We start from the raw sequence: 21,136 nt of genomic DNA, 5'->3' as shown, positions 1-21,136 counted from the left end.
CAGCCGGCCGCCGCCTTAGTTCTCCCCGTTGCCCTCTTCCACACGTGCCACGCTACCCCCGCCTCTGCCCGAACTCCGCCCGTGGCCGCCATGCACGCCGTCGACCCCCAGCACTGTCTCTCGCCCACTGTGCCCTCTCTATTAACTTAAAGCACGTCTTGAGCTCCAAAAGCACCCCCTCTTCTGCTCCTGCACCCACAATTTCACTGCCATTTCTCTTTCCCGACCCCGCGCCTCACCGGACCTCCGCCGCAGCCACTGCTCGCCGTCGGCAGCCGCCGCTGCCGCCTCTCAACCCCGATCCAAGACTCCTGCAACACCACGACAACCTACTGGTGCTCCACAGCCCATCCAATTTCACTCTCCCGCACCCAAACATCATCTCCCGCAGCGCCGGCGAGATCAAGCTCCGCCGCCGCTCGGCCTCGCCGTCGTCCCGTCGATCCACCGCCCCCTAGCCCCGGCCAAGCACACCGCCAGCACCACATCACCACGTAGAAGCTGTTTAGCCTCATCCCCGCCACCCTCCTGCCCTCCGGCCACCGGAACACCGACGACGCCCCTCGGACCTCCGCCGCCCGTCCCTGTTCGCCGTCTTTACGCCGCTACAGCCCCTCCCTTCCCCGACACCGGCCACCCACGTGACTTTCGTGAGTCCCTAAGCATTTCCCCTCACTTGCCCCTCGCCGCCGGTGAGCCCCCTCACCGGATTTGGGTCGCCGTTGATCTGTCCCCTCTGTAAAACCTGACCAAGGGTCTAATTGCAACGGTTCAAATCTTTCCAGTGGTCTATCTGTGAAAAACCAGTACCCCCTCTAAAATTCAAAACAGCCAACTTGTAAAATCCATAGGAATTTGTAGAAAAATCAAAAAATTGCAAAACCAGTTTTGTTGGCATCTAGAAGTATAATTCTATAATTTTTGTTAATAAAGTATGGTTTGATTTATTTTAAACTCTAGCAAAAAGGGTATCATGGGCATAACTTTTGCATACAAGCTTATCTTCTTGTGATTTTTGGTGTGTAACCAGGTTATGTGCTGAATGAACTTGTGTGCAATTTTCAACTACAGTACTGAACTCTAGCTTAAGTTAGTTTAAACTATTGCAAATTAAGTTGAAAAGGGTTTGAATTTAATTAAGCATGCTACTAAAGGCTTTATACCTAGATCTTTGTACCATGTGATGATCCACAGTAGAATAGTCCATAGTAAATATTTCAGGATTTTACAATACTGTTTTACTTAAAATTTGCATTTAAACTTGAAGTGTGAACTAAAATTCAAATACCCTAGTTTGTATTTTTAGAAAATTATGAAAAATTCATAGTAAGCCTATCCACTAGAAACAAGCTTATCCACAAAAATTCAAGGTCGGGACCTTTATGGTTTTTAAAATAAAAATTCAAACTTGTCAAATTACTTCAAAGTAATTCCATTAATATAACCATAAATTAAGTGTAAATAGTAGCTTTGGATCCAAACCCCCCTTGTTTCATGAGTTTATGTTTGTTAATTTGTTGGATTGCAACTTTATTGTGAAGTAAAATCCTTAACTCAAGAACCATCTCACTTAAATCATTGCATATCATGTAGAGTCAGCAACACTCGACGACGGAATCTACGAGCTGGTTCAGGAACCCGAGCTTGGATTTTCTGAAGATCCTACGAGCGTCGCCGAGATATTAACTGAAGCCCCGAACCAAAGTTCGGAAGTCTCTGACACCACTGACCCTAGCCCCGCTCAAGAAGGCAAGCCGCGGTGCATAACCCAGTATTTTAATTTACTACAATTTTATATTTATATATTATATTTTGCATTAAGTCTAGGAGTTGAAATGTAACTCTAGATGCATGAATCCTAGAAACCTATGTATTGTGCCTGAGTCCTTATTGCATAGATGCTCTGCTAATAGGACCGGTAGAAGTCGGGTGATTTCCTGTCACTCACGCGATATAGGAGTTGAATGTTTACTATTCTGCAGTCATTATAAGGATCATGGACGGGGTCATGTGCCGTATCATGACTCAAAAGGTTACCCCATCTATGTTGATAAAAGTTGATATGGTCGCAGTGTGTGGTAGTGGTGGCTAAGCGTTTGAAAGTATTAGCCACGTACTGCGAAATATGGTAAAGCGGTAAGCCTAGTACCTGATTGGCCTGGCAAATGGACATGTCTCCACCACTCGATTATTTGGTTTCTGTTGTACACATGCACCAATGGGTGGGAGTACGTTCTGCGTAGCAGACAGGAGTACGATCATGTAGTCGCGCTACAGACGTATGTCCTGCACAATTGGTGTGCGTACGGTCCTGCATTCGCTTGTGGTGGCCCTGATCCATAACCTAGAATATGAGGGAAACGGTTGCTTCGGAACGATCTTTGGATGTTCCAAGCGTGTGAGTTAGGTTTACCCTTGCAAGGTTTGGAAATTCGATTTAGAATCGTCCGTTTCTCGTGGAAATTGAGACTACTTATTCCTTCTGCCACATAGAGTAAGAACAATAACCATTATGGGATAAACTGGATGGATGCTAAACCATACCTTGTTTGTCTGGTATAGGTGCTAACCTAGAATGATTAATGAAACTAGAATCTAACAGCTAAAATATGAAAGCTAGTTCATATTCTTTGGGCTCTTCAGCTGAAATTAAGCCCAGAACCATTTCAAGCCTTCATGAGTCTAGTTACATGGCTAAGTATACCGTGAAGCAGTTAAGCCTTACTGAGTATTAGTATACTCAATCTTGCTAGTGAAATTTTCAGATATGACCTTCGAGAACCCCACGGATAGTACGGCATGGCCAACCTCTGTTCCGTTTGGCTGGTTCGTGGAGTGGGATCCGTCCCCAGCCGGCAATGACCCTCCTGAATGACTCCATACTTCGGGCTGAGTGTGGTGTTCACCTCCGCGACGAGTGTAGTTGCGCGTTAATTTCCTTCCACTGTAAACCTGGATAAGCTGTTTAGCTTATCGTTTTAAACAATATTTGTATAAGTTTACCTTAAGCTTAAAACGGTTTGTAATAATGTTTAAGCTTCTATAAATTAAAAGTTGGTGAGCTGTTATGTGATTGTAAACTCGCCTTCGTGCGAGGTAAACCTGCTTCGATCCTATTGAACTATGGTTGCATCGGGCGGAGACCCGACAGACGAACGAGTTGTTCCGTTTGAAGTGCTTTGAGTTAGTATCGGCTGTGTAGCGATGACTGGCGCACTTGAGCTGGAATAATTCAGGCGGTTCTGCCACAGGTTGAGATGAGGCGCCGGGGGCCAGGGAAAGCGGACGGCGGTAGCGTGCGATCGTGGACCTCCGGCGAGCAATCGTGCACACGGGAAGGCAGGGAAAAAGAGGGAAAACCGGCCGGCGATGATGCCCACCTCCATGCGGAGCTTCAGCAGTGGGCGGGGGCAACGGAGCGGCAAGACAGCGGCGTCCCCGAGCTTGGCGGTGAAGGCGGCAGCACGGCTAGGGTTACAAGGCAAGGAGGTGGCGACTGCAGTATATGCGGAGCCTAGGGCACGAGGCGGTGGTTTTATAGGGCAGCCGAGGGTGCCTTGGCATGCAGGCCTCGGACAGCGTGCGGCGGGGGAGGCTGAGACTCGTGCCTCGATCGGACTCGGGTTCAAACCCAAGTCTGGCTCAAGGTGGAAGATGCGCCCGATAGGCGGGCCCCGCCTATCAGCGAGAGAGAACGGAAGAAGAGAGGAGGGGCGCGCGGGCGGGCTGACTGGGCTGGGGAAGAGAAGAGCGCAAGCAACTGCTGGGCTGGGCCGCACAGGGAGGAAAGAAAATAAAGAAGGCCAGCTGGGCTAGGCCGTGCGATAGAGAGGGAAGAAAGAAAAGGGCCAGCTGGGCTGGGCAGTGCGGGAAGAGAAGGAGAGAGGGAAAAAGAGAAAGAGAGAGTGGGCCAGGCCCAAAGAGAAAAGGAGGGAGAAAAAGAAATGCATTTGAATGCATTTAAATTTGAATATGAAATTTAAATTCAATTGAAAGATAAACAATAAAATAATGCAATACGGCATGAAATGCACAAGACCTATATTTCCTTATATTTCTTTTTATGGTTAAGCAAATTACTATTAATTCACGGTAAATGCTCAAAAATCAAAATTATTGAATAAAAACCTTATGGGTCCTGTAAAGAATATAGCAAAATTTATTTAGGTTCCTAATTTGAAAATTACGGTGTTACATGGAGCTACAAGGATCCTTCAACATCTGACTTTGAGCCCTTTCACATCTCATCCTTAGCTGTTGAAACCTCTCCCGAACCACGAACAATGAAGGAAGAAGAAATTCAACCTTCAAAGTTATATTTCCCTTTCGAGGATGATCTTTATGAAAACCTTATAAACACCTCGACTTACCTCTGTGAGAGGAGACCTACGGCACCCCCTTCTTCTCTCAACAAAGCTTTTCTCAAGAAGGCCGTGAAGGAGGAATGGTCGGAGGAAATGAGACGCTCTTCCGAATGAATCCAAATTAGCCCGCCTTCCATGACCATCTGTTGTTCTATAGGAGGAACTACCGTAGAAGCCCTTCACGATCCAGCTGCCGAGGCTTGCATCATATCCGAGTTCCTCACGAACACGTTCATAGGAAGCATGCCTCTAATCCCGACCAATAAGCTCTTCAAAACTCCTTCAGGACTTATCTTTGAATGTTGAGGGATCGCAAGAGCAGTGCCGATAAAGATAGACAAAATTGAGGTTCACCTTGACTTCCACATCTATCCCATCCTTGATTTTGATCTTCTCTTAGGCTACCCTTTGGAAAGACTCCACCTAGAAGATTTGTCTCAAGGGAGCCTTGGTAAAAAGCTTAGGAAATCCTCTTTCGCCACCACTAGCTCATGCTTAGAAAATCCTAAGGCAAAGCCTCTTTCCGAGCAAAACCTGCTCAAGAAGGTGATGTGTGTTTCTCCGTTCGTGTCATCCAAGCCTGTTCTTTTTAAAGGCATAGAACTCTCCGCCCGCAAAGAAGACGAATCGGAAGAACTACACCTTTGTGAAGCTGAGCAACCTTCATCACCCTCGACTGAGCTGTGTCCCACCAACCCTTGGAACATTGTTCTCGATAGCAGTCGAGAAACAACCCTGATCTTCCATGATGAATCTCTTAAGAAGAACCCATATGCCATGAACATTCCTAAGGTGACGACTCTGGAGTTCTAGGAAAAGAATTCCACAAACGAGCATGAAAACTTCTCTTTCATTTTTCCTCAAGATTCGTGCTCGCATATGGGATCTCCAGAGTCAGTCTCACTTGATACCGCGTGCTTTCACAAGGGTCACAACCACCTCTCAAACCTAGGATTACAAAATGTTTAGAAGGATGGTTGTGGATGATTTTGTTTATCGTAAGCATTATAAATTTCATGGATGCATTGCAGCACTAACCATGCAGCTTGAACAACGATGATAAATCAACAAATGGTGGTGAAGCTGGGAACTACATCACTATTGATAGCTGCAGGATGAATCCCCAATGGTCAAGCTTAAGACTATAAACAAAGCACTGCCGGGAGATGGCCCAAACATTCATTTCCCTTTCTAATAAAGTTTCTCTTATTTCAATAAAAGCAAGAACATGTTTCTAGGATAGTATGTGTCAGACCCGGGGCCACGGGACTGTGTATATAACATAGTTTAAATAGGCTTAAGAGATAAAGCCCGTCTTATCTCTCATTTATCTCATTTATCTCTTATTTATCCCATATGAATAGGAGATAAAGCTAGTCGGTACAGAAGGAATCTACTCCAGTTGTATTCGGTTATGATTCTTTATCTAGTATTGGACTAGAATTCTTGTAACCCTGACCTCCCGGATATATAAGGGGGGGAGCAGGGACCCATTCAAAACACAACATCAACACCCAAGGGAATACAAACCACCATACAGGACGTAGGGTATTACGCGCTTCACGGCCCGAACCTGTCTAAATCTTGTGTTCCTTGCACCTTCGAGTTCCTGATCTCAGCGTCTCCTCACCTAAACTTACCACCTTGGGTATACCCTTCGGTGGGCAGCCGGTAAAACACCGACAGCTGGCGCGCCAGGTAGGGGAGCGCATCGAAGATCCACCGGCGAACTTGATGGCATCTTTCCAGTTCACCAGGTCAGTACCTTCTCAGGGTACAACATTTGTTTTTGGCTCGTGGGTCTGCATCGCAGATGGTGCGGGCAGTTTTCATTGATTTCTTATCGACATGAAGCCAAAAACTCCCGCGGCGGACCCTTGCACAGTGACTTTGACAAGTTCGCTGATGATCTCGATGACTTGTCAATCCATGCATCCGCTGCAAGGATAGAGATGGAGTCTGCTTCTTCCGGCGTGACTTCATCTGGCGCTGCATCAACTTTCCTTGGGTTGGACTCGTCCCAATCTGAGGATTCGCGTAGCCGATCACGACTCGGTCCACGCAATTTGGCCACTGATCTCCAGGAGGCCGACATCTTCGAGTCCCTCTCCGCATTAGAGAAGGACTTGGACTTTCTGCTCCAACTTGATGGACCCGAAGCCACCGCACATCGGGGGGCTTCGGGTTGTTTTGGTACTAGCAATCTGATGATCTCCTTCGCCCTGGAGGGGCATTTCGTGCATTGGAAAGGCATGAAACCTTCTGATCTACTCGAGGCTGAGGATCGACTTGTGGCCCACCTCGAGCCTTTGTCTTTTTAGGAGGGCAGGCCGTTAGCCACCCTGGTGCAGGAGTCGACTGAACTAGTTGATGAGAGCTCTGAGGAGCTCATCTCGCGCCATGTGCTGATGGCGGAAGAAGGCGAGGATGATGGCGACTTGCCCATCGACGAATTTGATGTGGTCTCCGAGGACGAAGCCACAGCTAACACCGGCGATGAAAATGACGCTGATAGTGAGGCACGGAGGACCTGGAACAGGGCTCGCGCAGCTCGCTGAAGGAGGGTCAATGAGCGCATGCGATCCATGCATCGCAAGCTTGACGCCGAATTTGCTGCCATAAGCGAGCGGGGCTTCAGGACTCCGGTGGCCAACATCGCCAGGGTTATGGCCATACGCGAGCGTAGCAACGATCCGAACGTGCGACAAGCACTTCGTTACGCGCAGAGGGCCTGGATTCAGCTTGATCAGCAAAACCCGACGTCTACCCTCAGGGAGGAGCGCGTGGGCGAGAGCCGAAGTCAAGCTCACAGTCGAACGGCAGGTGGCCGTCCTCGACCTCAGCGTAGCAACAACAACAACGCTCATGAGAGTAGGCTCCTGGCGGAGGCAGCAGCCACATCTAGGAGCTAACCCGCGACAGGCCAATCATTGGCCTCCTCCAGAAGACTTGCGCCAGCATATCAATGAAGGCCGCGATGCGCGGTCCGTGATCGATTCCAGGTGCAAAGTGCATGAAGAAGTCGAGACGGAAGGTACTGATTGCAGCGACCGTTTCCCAGCTTTCTTCGCACGATTCAGCAGCTACAAGTACCCTGAGGGCTTCAAGCTGATCGGCATCACCAAGTATGATGGTAAGCAAGCTCCTCAGCAATGGCTACATTGCTACTCCACCGCCATTGAAGTAGCAGGGGGCTCCAACATCACCAAGGTCATCTATTTCCCGATGGCTTTCGACCCCGCGCCGCTCACGTGGTTGGAGAGCCTTAGCAACAACACGATTGACTCCTGGGAGCGGCTCAAGAAGGTCTTCATTGACAACTTCCAGGGGGCGATCGCTCGTGCAGGTACTCGTCACGATCTTGCTCAGTGTAAACAGGAACGTAATGAGCTCCTACGATCCTACACATGCCGTTTCTTCAATGTCCGTGCCACCATCACAAATATCTCAGAGGAGGACATCATCGACTGCTTCTACAACGGCATCACCGATCCAGGCATCTATAGAGACTTCAGGCAGAACAGGCCGAAGACTGTTGCGGGGTTGCGTGACATGATGCACGACTGGTCCGAGCAGGAGGAGAAGATGCGGGAGCGGTTCCCGAGGCACCAAGATGGCCATCTGAGGCGCCCTCATGACAACCGCAACGACAAGAGCCAGCAGAACATCCGGGTCCACCCCAAAAATGCAAGCCAGATGATCTCATCGCGGCTTTGGATCGTCCCTCACGAGGCAAGAAATCGACGATGCAGGAGGAGTTTGAGAAGCTCCTGCAGAAGAAATGCCCATGGCATCCAGGTGCCAATCATGCGGCAATTGATTGTTACCACCTCCGGAGGACTTTCAGTAATTCCAGCGGTGGCAAGAAGGATAAGAAGCCCATGAACAAAGAACCTGAAGACGACGACCAAGGAGATCAATGGCCCAACCTGAAGTTCCAAGATACTTTGAAGACCGTCAACATCATCTTCGGGGAGGGATGGAGATTTCGGTTCCAGGCGGGAACAAAAACTGCTTCTTTGAGATATCATGTCCGTCGAGCCGGTGTGTAACATCCCAGTTTTCATCACTATTGAAAGATATTTTCAAGGCAACCCTCTAGATCCTTCTCCACTAAGCAAGAGTGAGATATTTTCAAGGCAACCCTCTAGATCCTTCTCCACTAAGCAAGAGTGAGATATTTTCTATGGAATACTCTAGAATTAGTAATAAGTAAAATTTTGAAAATGTTAGAATATTTTGGAATTCTCTAGAAGGGGGACACTTGTCCTAATACCATGGCTTCCCTTGACCTATAAATAGAGCCCCCCTCCTTGCTATGGCATCCACCCATAAGCAAGGTAGATGAGTTGTGGTAGGGCTAGGAGAGTGAGTGCTGGACTAGCCACTTAAAGGTGTGTGTTCCTTCGTGACTTTGTCGCTCCAATAAGGTAAGTGTTTTTATAAGTGTTAGTCTCCTGGTTAAACTTAAGTACTTAGTATATAAGTTGTGATTCATCTGTTGTAGGCTCTACCTCCCGGAAGCAAAAGGCGGCTCTGCCGTCAAAAGGACCCGGTACACTAAGTAACTAGAAGCCGACCGACTCTCAACTGAGTTGGTGTGTCATAGGGGTAGATCCTCAACTTAGTGGGTATTAGGGCCACCTCAATTTCCAACAACCGCTAAAATAAAACTTATGTTGCAATTAAACTAGTAACGTAAAATAATAATAACGTTATATGAGATATTACGTAACTACTAGGCAGACTATTTTATACTCTTGCCTTGCGTTAGTGCATTCGTTCCCTTCAGTAACCAGCATATCCATGCTTGCACCTACGACAAAAATCATCTCGTCCCTTTCCATAGAAGCCTCTTGGGTCACCGCACCACACCATAATTCCCAGATAATCATGACAGTGCCTACCTTCTTCGCCATAACTTCATCATTCCCTGTAAGCCATAGAGTACCCACACCATTGACCTTGAAATAACCCATCATGCAAATATGGCGGCACCCACCTCGCCATAAATCAGGGTCGTCGCGCACAGTGCCGGCCGAGATATTTTTTTTCCGCCGTGCTAACCGCCTCACCTCATCTATAAAGGAAGCCGACGCCCCCTCCTGCCGCCCTCACCCGCGCTCGCTCTCGCTCGCGCACGCGCGACACGTCGGCCCCACGACGGGACCGAGCACTGCCGACGGCACCGCGCCGTGCCGCCCCCCTCCGCGTCCCCACCTCGTCCACACCGCTGCAGCGTCCTCGCCGGCTTTGCCGCCTCGACGCTCGCGCCTTCAGCGCTGCCACTGTTTGAGTTGACGGCGAGCTGCCGCAGCCCACGCCGTTGCCCGTCCCTGTGCGACGCTGCTGCTGCTCTCCTCGCCTATAAAAGGAGCGAGGCTGTGACGAATCCCATCATCAGCCCAAGCACACCGAGCCGCTTCACTCCGCTAGCTGAACCACTTCTCACGAGCCCAACTCACTCACGAGACGAAGCTCCAACAGTTGAACCTCTTCCTCGAGCTGTTCCGCGCCAAGGTGAGATGGCAGGCAGCTCCCCGACCATTAACTCCGCAATACTAATAAAGGCCCAAAACACCCACCAGGCCGTGAGCACCTAATCCAAATCATTCTTCTTAAATACCAACCAATACTGTAATCTCAATATCTCCTTCATATCAACTCCTTTTCACATAACTCTTTTTCCTAAACTCTCCTCAAATCATATACTATCTATTCCTCCTATTTTCATCTCCATTTGAGATTATTTTATAGTTTGCTTGTGTTTGTTTGCCGGTTATACCGTTTCCGCCCGTAGATCACGGAGTGACCGAGGAGGAGACTGCCAAGGAGTACGAAGGCCAGTACAGCGGGCCGGAGCCAGAAGACCCATACCGCGAGCAGGAAACCGCCGCCGCCGACGCGTACGTAAGCGAAGGTAAGTTTCATCGACCCCTACGTGAGCGGTTGCATCCATGTGAGGACGTCTAGTTGTAGCCCTGGTTTAGGATCGATTACATATATCGGTACTTGAGTGATTGAGTGTGCTCATACATGCATATGAGTAGTTATGCATATCCAGAGTTGAGACTAGGATATGAAGGAATTTGGCTGAGGCTAGGGCAGCCGGGTATGCTGGAGCCGGCGCTACCGTGGTGGTAGACTGGCAGGTGAGTGCTACCGTGGAGGTAGGCTCGAGTTAACATGTTGGGCGTCATATCAGGTGCAATCAGCCTTTTCCGTGCAACTGTGCAAACTAACGTCAGCAACCGTTGATTCTGGATCGAACATCTCGATTAGGCTCCTTTAACATTTTGCAATCTAACACCCGCAAAGCAAAAAATAATCACATTCACAATCTTCCTTTCTCTCTCGCAGACCGGTCCGGTTCCGGGTCTGCCTGGCCCTGAGGCCCCGACCCCGAGCGAACGAGATGAGATTCCGCTGCCCCCAGGCCCCGGACCCCAAGCGAATGCGAGCCTGCCGTCCCCTGCTGCTCCATCCCTCCCCACCGCCCCCGAGCGAGACGCGAGGCCGTCGCCCCAAGTTACTCCGTCCGTCGCCGCCGCCCCCGGACGAGACGCGAGGCCGCCGCCCCCGAGCGAGACGCGAGGCCCCCTGCTGCTCCATCCGCCGGTGGCCACTGCTGCTCCGTCAGTCGCCGCCGCGGTTCCTACCCCTCTGTCCGCTGCCACTGTTGCCCCTGCGTTCTCAGCCCGTAGCACGCCGTCAAGTCCGCGGAAACGCCGGCCGCGCCACTAGAGCACCGGTCAGGTGTGCCTGATAGTTGAGCGTGTACAGGTAGGGGAGCACCTTGTTACGCATGCATGTCAGGGAACTAACGCCAGTGATGTATGCTGTTCGCCTTGTTTATGAGTTGAAAATGAATGGAATCAGAAATACAAGGAGGTATAGTTCCATGCATGTCAGGGAACTAACTGTATATAAGAACTGAAACTATTATATGATTTCTAAAACTTAAATCTGAGAGAATGCATCTTTGACAGCTGAAACTGTAATATAAAAAATTCAAGGAGGCATAATGCCTTGCATGTTTCTGAGACTCAAAGCAGTATATCAAAATTTATGTTTGCTCTGACTTATTTGGGCAATTACGCGCATCATGTTGCCCTGTTTGCTTACACTTGCTGCATGTACGAGTAGCTCTACCCTTGCTTATCTCTTTGCTTTTCTTGATTCTTTTGCACCTCCCCTTTGACTTGAGGTCGTTAGGTGGGTGTATGGTAACATCACTAGGGATTTTTGTACCAATGAAAGACTCAAATTTGTCCTGCTTAGTATTGCTAACAGAGGGCACCATCTTTTGAAGAGGTGCTTCTAGATTTGACAAGCTGGATGTTAAAAAATCCATTCCTTCATCAGAGCTTTTGGCCTTTTGGATAAGATCTTCAAACTTGTTGCGCGCATCTGAAACTTTTTGCCTCAGTCCCACCTCAACAGGATCAGCAGGGACATCTTCTAGTAGGTTACCTTCATCGTCAAATATTACAGTCCTACAAAAAAAGAAAATTACAACAAGACCAACGTAGATCATGTAACAGCTATAAAGTTGCATATACAAGATGCGCAGAATTGAGTAGTGGAGGAAAAAGAGGCTGTACCTTTTACACCTTTTCTCCCATCTTTTCATGATATAATACTCTGGTAACTCGATCAGTTTTTCAGATCTAAGAACTTGTATGATATGTCAGCACGGAATGCCATGAGACTCAAATAATTTACACGTGCACCTTCCAATCATACCTGACTTGTTGAAATGAACCAATCGCTCCTTTTTAGATGTGCTTCCAATGGTCACAAGTTTTATCTCATCACGTTCTATTATTCCTTGGATAAAACAATGGTCTCTAGAGGCTACTATTTGTTTCTGAAATTTATCAAAAATTTCATGTGTATATATCATACTACACTGCTTCTCCATGGCCCATGGGGTCATCAATTTAGGAGTAGTATGTAGGCTTTTGTGGTCCTGTTTCAACTCTTCTTGACGTTGGTACTCCAAAGCTGTGTCAAATCTTAGCCAAAATTCAACAAATGACAATTTTTGATGAATGAATCGATTGAAAAATGAGTTTGCACTCTCTGAGCGAGATGTGGTCCTAAGAATCCCAGCAAGAGGTATGTCTATAAAGTATACTGGAATCCATGATTCACGAATGAGAAATCTGGTGCCAAACCATTTGTTACCTACAAGCTGAAACTCAACAATCATAGAATTCCACCGTGACTCAAATTCTTCTATAGTTTCAGAGTCCCATACACACGTATGCAGTTTATTCCAAAAATCTTCATCCGCCCTTAAAGATGGACTGATATTTTCATGCACCTTTTCCATAATATGCCACATACAAAGTCTATGAGTTGTTTCCGGCAAAATCTGACCAATAGCAGCCTTCATACTTGCACATTCATCAGTTACGATTAAATGAGGTGCTCGTCCACCCATAGCTTCAAGAAAGGTCTTAAATAACCATACATATGAATCAATCTTTTCATTAGCCAAGAACGCTGCACCTAGGAAAACACACTGCATGTGATGATTGAATCCAGTAAATGGTACAAATTTCATGTTATATTGGTTAGTAGTATATGTTGCATCAACAGAAATCGCGTCACCAAAAACAATATAATTTTTTCTGCTTGTTGCATCAACCCAAAAGACGCGCATTAGCCTTCCCTGCTCATCTACCTCAAAGTTATAGAAAAAGGCAGAATTGACTTCCTTCTTTCGCTCAAGTTGTGATACAAACATCTGAGCATCTGCATCCTTGATTTTAGTTCTAAGGTCTCGGTAATAGTTTTGCTCCCTTAGTGTACAACCAACATTCTGAAACCCTCCATCACTAACATGAAGAAATCTATATGCAAGAGATGTACCAATGCTAGCTTTATGGCAATTGAACAAAGTACCTTTTACCCTGTCGGTAACATGCCGGTTGGAACGGAGCAAATGACGATGATTCGGTGACACAACACCATGGTTGTGCTGCTCAACCATTGAGGCTATCTTGTATTTCTTATCAGGACCACGAGTTACATAAATATGGGCCTGGCAACCACACCTTGTTTCCATCACATTACGTGTCTTCCTCTTTTTTCCCTTCAACCCTGATTGATCATCATCTTTTTTATCATTGTTTTTTCTGTAACCTTCCCTTGAACAATAAAAATATTTTGTTAGTATTTCCTTATCCTCCTTCCTGTGTTGTCCAATACGAACTGAGAACCCTGCATGATCATGTGCATAATCTTTATAAAATTTCTCCACATCAGCAAGGGTGTCGAATGTCATCCCCACAGCAGGCTTTAAACTTGCCTCAACCTCAGGAATAAATGACGAACGCTGCAATGTTCAAATACGTGAATATCACAAAAAGTTCAGCTGCCTGAAAAATGTGAAACTCAAATGTGTTGCGTACTTACAATAAGATGAGAAGATGATCTTCGTGTTGGGGTTACTAAAAAATTTACAGCTGTTGATGGCTCGATATTAGTGTTATCCGATGACTGTGCAAGGGCAATGCCATCAGCATGCTCCATGGACGGTGCAAGGGCAGCACCTGTGTTGTCATCTGTAGATGGCACAAGCTTGTTTGAATAAAGTATGGTATCCTCTGGGATGTTTGTAGCATGAGCAGCAATAGTATATGGTGACTTATCGATCATAAAGGATGTGGGAGGCATACCAGATGCTAGATGGCCTTCTTCCGCCATTGCGATGGCATCCTGCGCGAGGGCAGGTCCTTCCTCCATTGCCATGGCATCCTGCGTGAGGGCAGGTCCTTCCTCCATGTAGCCTTCCGTCACCAAGGAGTCGCGAAGCCTGAGGTCCGTCATCGTCTCCGGGCAATCGCCGCCAATCGCCGCAACTGGCCGTATTAGATCGGCCTGCACGCTAATCGCGTGGGGGGGTGCAACGGCGTGCGGCAGAACCACGGCAGGGAATCAATTCGGGCCGTGAACCGGTCCTGCTAAAGTCCGGGGGCAGCAAAATTCGCTCGGGGTCGGGGCCAGGCAGACCCGTGAACCGGACCGGTCTGCGGGAGAGAGAAAGATTGTGAATGTAATTGTTTTTTGCTTTGCGGGCGTTAGATTGCAAAATGTCAAAGGAGCCTAATCGAGACGCTCGTTCCAGAATCAATGGTTGCTGACGTTAGTTTGCACAGTTGCACGGAAGAGGCTGCTTGCACGTAATATGACGCCAACATGTCGAGGGATGGTTGCTGCCCTGGTGAACCATAAGGACCGAGTTGTTTTGACATCTCACCTAGCTTACTTTAGTACGACCACAGGTTCCGTTATGGGCCAGAATTAACCAATATTAATTAAGAACTACTGAGAACCATCCAAACCAAAACCACCCGGGGAATCTCCCTAACCAAAGGTTGATAACCCCACTAATCAGACGGAGGATCTGGGCCGCTCATGACTGTGAGCACAGCTGATATATCAGTTTTACACTCTCGAGAGGTTGCACAACTTTACCCACAAGTCGTGAGCTACGCTAGTGGTTCATCACACTTCCTTAGGTGAGATGGCTAGCAAGCACACTACGAGACCGTTACAAAGGATCACGTTGGTAAGGTGTAACCGCTAAGGATTCTGGATTAGCGACGATGGGGCCCACCTCCGGGGGTACAAGACACACAGCACAGACCAAGCCGGAGGAGCAGGGACCATTGAAGCCTACCACCCCTCTTGCCCACGCAGGTAAGTTACTCCCGAACCAAAATGACCTAATTAGTAAGTCAAGACCGTCCCATTCCAGTCTTGTGGTTGCGCGGTTGTCCCAGGTTGTCGCTCTATGAACCGGTCCTTATGGAGAGTGGCCAACCAAGCACTAAGCACCGTGCTGGCCCCCTAAACCATGTTTCTACAAAAACATATTTTTAAGGACGCACAAACCACTCAAGCACACAGCACAGAGGGTCGGCTCCAGAATTAAGTTGCGTAAGACCATTAATCAAATTAATTAAAAAGGACCCAGATATGTTATAGCGCAGCAACCTAGCACAACTAACCAAAATGCAACCCAAAGGATATATATATAAAGGATATAAAGGTGGCTAGGAAATCCTTATAGGCATACAGAATTAAAATGCAGTATGAAATTGTATTTAAAAGTGATAGGAGGTTCATGTTATACTTGCCTTCCTCGTACTCTCCCAGCTGCTGCTCGAACTGCTCGGAAAACGGCTGCTCCTGGTACTGCTCCTGTGGCTCGACGTCTATTCACGATCGTAACAGCAATACATGGGCCACACATGCACACACATGCAAACAATAGCAAAATATAAGAGAACAGTACAACATTACATAGAAACAGCACACAAAACTAGTCTAAAGCTATTCTACGCATTACAACGATCGCGTGGATATAAAGAACGCTTAAAACGGAGCTAAAACGCGAAAACTACGCTCGAAACAAGGTATAGGGACCTATTTGTAAGAAAATAGGGCAACCAGGGGCTTCTGGACAAAAATCAGGGACCTAAACGCAATTAAAGGGTAGATCTAGGGGTTAGCACGAGAAAAACCCAAGATAAGGACTGCGGGTTCAAAATCCAGGGAGCTCAGGGGTCAAAAGGGAAGAAAAAGGGCCTATCTGTAAATATTTTTGACTCACGGGGTGGACTGCGGGTTTATTTCCAAGAAGTCCAGGGTCTCTTTAGAAAGATTGCCAGGGCTCTGAACGAAGGGGTACGCTGGCTCTGTTTTGGCCCGTGGATCGTGGATCGGACGGCCAGGACGAGAAAGGGGCAAAGGAATCGGGAGCCGGCGGCGCTGGTCACCGGAAGGACCGCTCCCGCGGCGGCAGATCGCCGGCGATGGCCGATCTTGGCCGTCCGGCCTTCATTCAAGACGAGGTCAAGTCCGGGAGGACGCTGGCGGCACGAGTGATCCATCTGGGCGGTCGGTACGGAGGATTGGGGCTCGGGTGGTTGCCCTCCACGGCGAGGGGCGGCTCGGGTTCGCCGGCGTACCGCGTGAGCGCGGTTCCGGCCCCTGGGGCGGTCTACGATCTACGGCACTGGGCGCAAAAGGGGCAAGGGAAAAGGGTGAGGCTCACCGAAGGGCTGGGGAGGCCGGAGACGCGGCGGGGCGAGGGAAACGACGACGACCGGCGGCGGGGAAGACCGGGCTTCCGCGGGGAGGGGTGTTGCCGAGGCTCTCTGAGCTATTGATCGCCGGGGACCGTTGCGTGGAGATCCTGTGAAGGTGCCAGAGGGGTTAGGGAGGTTCAAGGGTCGCCGGCGACGAAGAATTGCGGGGCGGAGCGGCTCACCGGCGGCGGTCTCCTCGCGAAGACCCGGGGATGCAGAGGCTCGGGGCACAATTGCCGGCGTGGGAAGCCTCCAGGTGAGGCGGCGGAGCGGATGCGGGGCTTATCGGGGTCTGTGGCACGGCGGAGCGGCGGCTCAACGGTGAGGCCGAGATGACCGGAGCTGGGAAGGAAGAGGCGGCGGCACTGGAGACCTTCAGTGGCGGCTAGGGTTAGGGCGCAGGTAGGCACAGGTGGGTGGAGGCTGCGGGGCCACTTAAGGACGGGGGTCGAGGCCTCGGCGTGCGGGCCCAGAGGGGAAGTTCGCCGGCGGGTTCGGAGATCGTTGGGCGCCGGAGAGAACAGAGGAAGGGGAGGAAGGTGCCGACACGCGGGCCCGGGGCGACAGCGAGAGAAGGGAAAGAGGGGAGTGCGCGGGGTGACCAGCTGAGGGAAGAGATGGGCCGGGGCGCGGCCCACGCGGGGAGGAAAGGAAGAGAGAGAGAGGCCCGAGGGAGGAAGTGGGCCAGGGAAGAGAGAGCCCGCGCGGGAGAGAGGGAGATGGGAAGCTGGGTTGGGCTGGGCTGGGAGAAAGAGGGTTTGGGCTGGCTCCTTTCCTTCTTTTCTTTTCTTTTCCTACTCCTAAACTATTCAAACAATCTATTTGAATTCAAATGAGTTTGAATTCAAACCTTATAATTTCAACACAAATAAAATAATGCTGCAGCATGAATGCACAAACACTTTAATCCTATGATAAATTTTAATTACTTGCGTTATAAAATTACCTTAAATGCGAGATAAATTAGGGAAAACTCCGGAAATTTTATTTGAGCCCAAAATAAATTCGTTAAAATTTAAAGAAATTACCTCAGAGTGTTACACAGCATCAGAGTATTGACCAAAGCCTCATGAGTTTAGGTGGTGTGTCAGGGGATGATAAATGTATCTTCCCACTGCGGCAACAAAATCCAGGTGGCTTGAACTGAAATTTCTTTACGTTGAGGTGTTCACAGTTATCAACTGGCTCAATCATATGCGTCTCAAATGGTATGTTTTCAAACACTTTGCCGAAGGGATCAATTACATCCGACACATCAGCATCATCTCCACACAAAGTAACATCGGCATCATCGTCGGATTTTTCACCATCTGTACATATATTAAAATCCATTGGTATTCCATTCTAGTTGAAGTCAAAACTTTTTTCCAATTGCATGACTTATGTTTTGCCAATACCAAGACCGGCGAAAAGGTAACTCTCATCTTCTTCGTCATCCTCCTCCAAAATAACGTCCTCATCCCCATCTATTTCAATAGTACAATCAATAAATTTACCAACTTGCGCAATCAAATTGACTAAAGTAGTCAATGAAAAGTTGGGAGAATACCATCCTCGACCATAGGAGATTGCGTTTGCAACTAAGGGTCATTTTGCAATCGTACGCTTTCTAAACCTTTATATCAAAATTAAAAGTACAATCACTTTGCCAAATTAGTAATCAAGTACGATCACTTTGCCAAATTAGTAATCGTGAAGCTTCTTTTGCACATAATATTAAGATGTTCTTATTACCATCAGGATTGGTGCAGATTGGCTATGACTATGATGCCATCCAGCTACTGACCTTAGGAGTAGATCCACCTGGAGAGAAAGTTTAGTTTGTTTGGTCAACACAATTAGAGGGTGTACCAATAGTTTTCATTCGAGTTTTTTCATTTTACCAATATCGATTTCTTCATGATCTTGAGTCTTAACCAGCTCCATATAATCCGTCTTGATGTCCTTCTGAAACAAAAATCAGTACGCATATTTAATTTAATAATTTAATATACCAGTTATTGTTTATAAATTTAATCTTTGTTGTTGGACAGCAATTACCCTCACAAGATTCTGTTGACAGCTGATTGCCACACCTATCCACATCATACCTACAACTTTGATTTTTCCAAATGGTTGCATGGAACTCCATATTTCTTTGATTCCGGAGTGCATTTCTCTCAATAGCAACCACACGGCGTCTAGGTAGACTGCGTCCAACACCAGACTCCATGCCCTGAACATCTGGTATCTGTTCAACTAACGCTGGGATGTAAATAGGTGATCCGCTAAATTTCGGAATAACCAATTCACTCACAATGGTCAGGGGTTCAATGGGGTTTGGAAATATAAGTTCGGGCACGAATTGAGGGTTTGCCATAGCTATAGAATCGGGGTGTAAGTTGTTGGCTCTGAACTCTTTCATTCTACGTTTATATTCTCTTTTCGACCCCTTAACATTAGCCTTCTTCTGTTCTGCAGACAACTGGGGCCTATTCACTTTTTTTGCATGGTATGTGTCTTGACGACACTTATTAATCAGTTCCCTCTGTTCGGCGGTCATTGCCTCCCTCCGAGCTCTAGCCTTCTCATGCCGGCGTTCGTTAGGACAAACCAGATGAGTTTCACCAGTTGCAATCTAAGAACCTACCACAAAAAAATTAAACAAATCGAATGTATCATTATCACACCAACATAGGTTGCCTAATAAACAATAAAAATTACATATATAGTTATACCAATGTTGTTCTGTACTATGGGCACCAACTATAAAAAGTAATTATACTTGACTTGGATACAGGTACATGGTCGTCTATACCAAGTATAACATTAACAAGTTATAATATCACGCACCTGTCCCATCATTCTTGTTGGGAATGCTATCATCTAAGCCCATATATCAATAGTACCTTGGCGGACATCTGTGTATGCACAAAAAACATATTCATTAAATTCATGAAAAGGTGATCAACTTGTACCATATCAACATCTGGACCAGTTGTAGCAATGTACCTGAAATATGACTCGCGTTGGTAGTACTGATTGTCATGTCTCCAAGTGTGGTAGTGCCTCGATACCCTTCTGCACGTGCACAAAACGACCAACATATGAACCCTATATAATTGCAGCACAACCCCAAATGACTGCCACGATACATTTGCCTCATAATTACTCGAACAAATAAAACACTACCTGGCACCTCTATCGGCCGGCTGAATTCTTGGACATAGGAGTCATTGCGATGAAGCCAATCAGCAGTTTCATCAGCCGTCGATGGATATCTTACATCTGTTCCTACACATGCAGATTGTAAGATAACAAATGCAACAAATTGACTTATGTATACAATTAGCCTCTAATTAATGAATCAGTGACTGTCATATAAAGGATTGCATAATAGATGGACGTATGAATAGAGACCGCTGCCAGCATTTCATCTTGTACGCCTGGATGCTTGTTTTCATTGCACTGGGCTTGTATGTTTTTCTTCATCAAACGTGCTTCTCAGCGCTTCTTGTTAATTTCAGCCCTTTTTTCACCAGACATAGGCCGCTTCTTGTTCTTTTCAGCCTTTTGTTCTGCAGACATCCCAGCATACCGCTCCCTTTCTCGCTGCCTCTTGAGTTCCTTTTGGTCAAGGGCATGTGGAGTTGTATTGGAAGTATCTTGAGTACCTTCAAGGGCAACCATAAGTCTCTGGACAACGACAATGCACAGAGCAAGGAAAACATAATCATAGAAATACGATTCACCTGTACCAATAGTGTTTGATATATCACCAAAGGGAGTTCTTCCTGATTGTGCCATTGTTGTATTACTCGGTGCCGACCAATCACGTTTCTGCAATGATTACACCCCCGGTTAGGAAACCCAACCGAATCCAGAACGGTGTACATATATGTAAGTGCATGCTTTTTTAAAGTTATCACATGATCTACATTTGCATGAAGCTACTGTTCTACTGGGCGACAGTGCTAACAAACCTACTCAAAGCATGGCTAAGAAGATGCACAAGATCTTACGAAGCTTCCATAGGCAAGAAATAAACATGGAATTTTTATGTCTAAGGCCGAAAAGTAACTTTATTAAGTGTCTCATGTGTTGATCAAAGTAACCAGGTCAAACTATTATGCTACGGGTTCACAACTAAGATACCAGATCAACAAACATTCTGCGCCTATCACAACGAGGCCCGCAATGGGATGCGACAGGTGGCAAAAAAAATTTACAAAAATATACAAAGTATGGACAACAAATGATATTTTTAGGCTCATTTATATCCACACGCAGACTGTCATATAATAAATTTGGAATTAAGAATCAAATGTATGTCATGATATCCAAACCCACACAACTCGCTTTCAAATCGTTTTACGTGTGATACAGCTAAGATAGTTTTTATGCATTTAGGAAGTATGTTCAATACGCAGTACCATCAAATGATAAAAATCAGGCTTTGACATTCGTGTGAACACTGCATTCAGACTATGTACAGATATGAAGCATCAGATTTTTTTTTCAAAAACTGGATCAAGATCAAACATCAAGCAAGGTTTAGAAACAAATAACATGAGAAGACTTTGCAGGTCACCTTTTGCCAAAACAGGTAGATTGCAGCATCTACAAGTTCACTGCTAAAGGTCTTTATAAACAAAAGGATTTACCTGTTAGTCCCTTTAGAAATAG

At 47.1% G+C, this 21,136-nt stretch overlaps 1 protein-coding gene across 13 annotated transcripts; it reads right to left on the bottom strand.

Annotated features, from left to right (window-relative positions):
• Window positions 1-11,345: 11,345 nt before the first annotated feature.
• LOC112886923 (protein FAR1-RELATED SEQUENCE 5-like) lies at window positions 11,346-19,947 on the bottom strand. Of its 13 annotated transcripts, none has more exons than XM_025952959.1 (15): window positions 19,643-19,947; window positions 19,463-19,531; window positions 19,304-19,371; window positions 18,512-19,096; window positions 18,355-18,418; window positions 18,206-18,274; window positions 18,021-18,086; window positions 17,869-17,937; window positions 17,500-17,781; window positions 15,518-15,595; window positions 14,054-14,404; window positions 13,791-13,939; window positions 13,278-13,710; window positions 11,969-12,881; window positions 11,346-11,860 (listed from the first exon to the last, which is right to left on the bottom strand). In XM_025952959.1, the coding sequence occupies exons 11-14, from the start codon at window positions 14,202-14,204 to the stop codon at window positions 12,055-12,057; spliced, it is 1,560 nt and encodes a 519-aa protein (XP_025808744.1). In that variant the 5' UTR covers window positions 14,205-14,404; window positions 15,518-15,595; window positions 17,500-17,781; window positions 17,869-17,937; window positions 18,021-18,086; window positions 18,206-18,274; window positions 18,355-18,418; window positions 18,512-19,096; window positions 19,304-19,371; window positions 19,463-19,531; window positions 19,643-19,947; the 3' UTR covers window positions 11,346-11,860; window positions 11,969-12,054. The 13 variants fall into 13 exon arrangements, with proteins under 13 accessions (XP_025808744.1, XP_025808745.1, XP_025808733.1 ...); XM_025952960.1 differs by having other exon boundaries at window positions 11,969-12,875; XM_025952948.1 differs by having other exon boundaries at window positions 11,969-13,710; window positions 19,643-19,738; window positions 19,871-19,913.
• Between the last annotated feature and the right edge of the window lie 1,189 nt (window positions 19,948-21,136).

This window comes from Panicum hallii, chromosome 3 (assembly GCF_002211085.1).
Source record: "Panicum hallii strain FIL2 chromosome 3, PHallii_v3.1, whole genome shotgun sequence".
NCBI classification, from domain to species: domain Eukaryota; kingdom Viridiplantae; phylum Streptophyta; class Magnoliopsida; order Poales; family Poaceae; genus Panicum; species Panicum hallii.
This window is presented reverse-complemented; position numbering and strand designations above follow the sequence as displayed.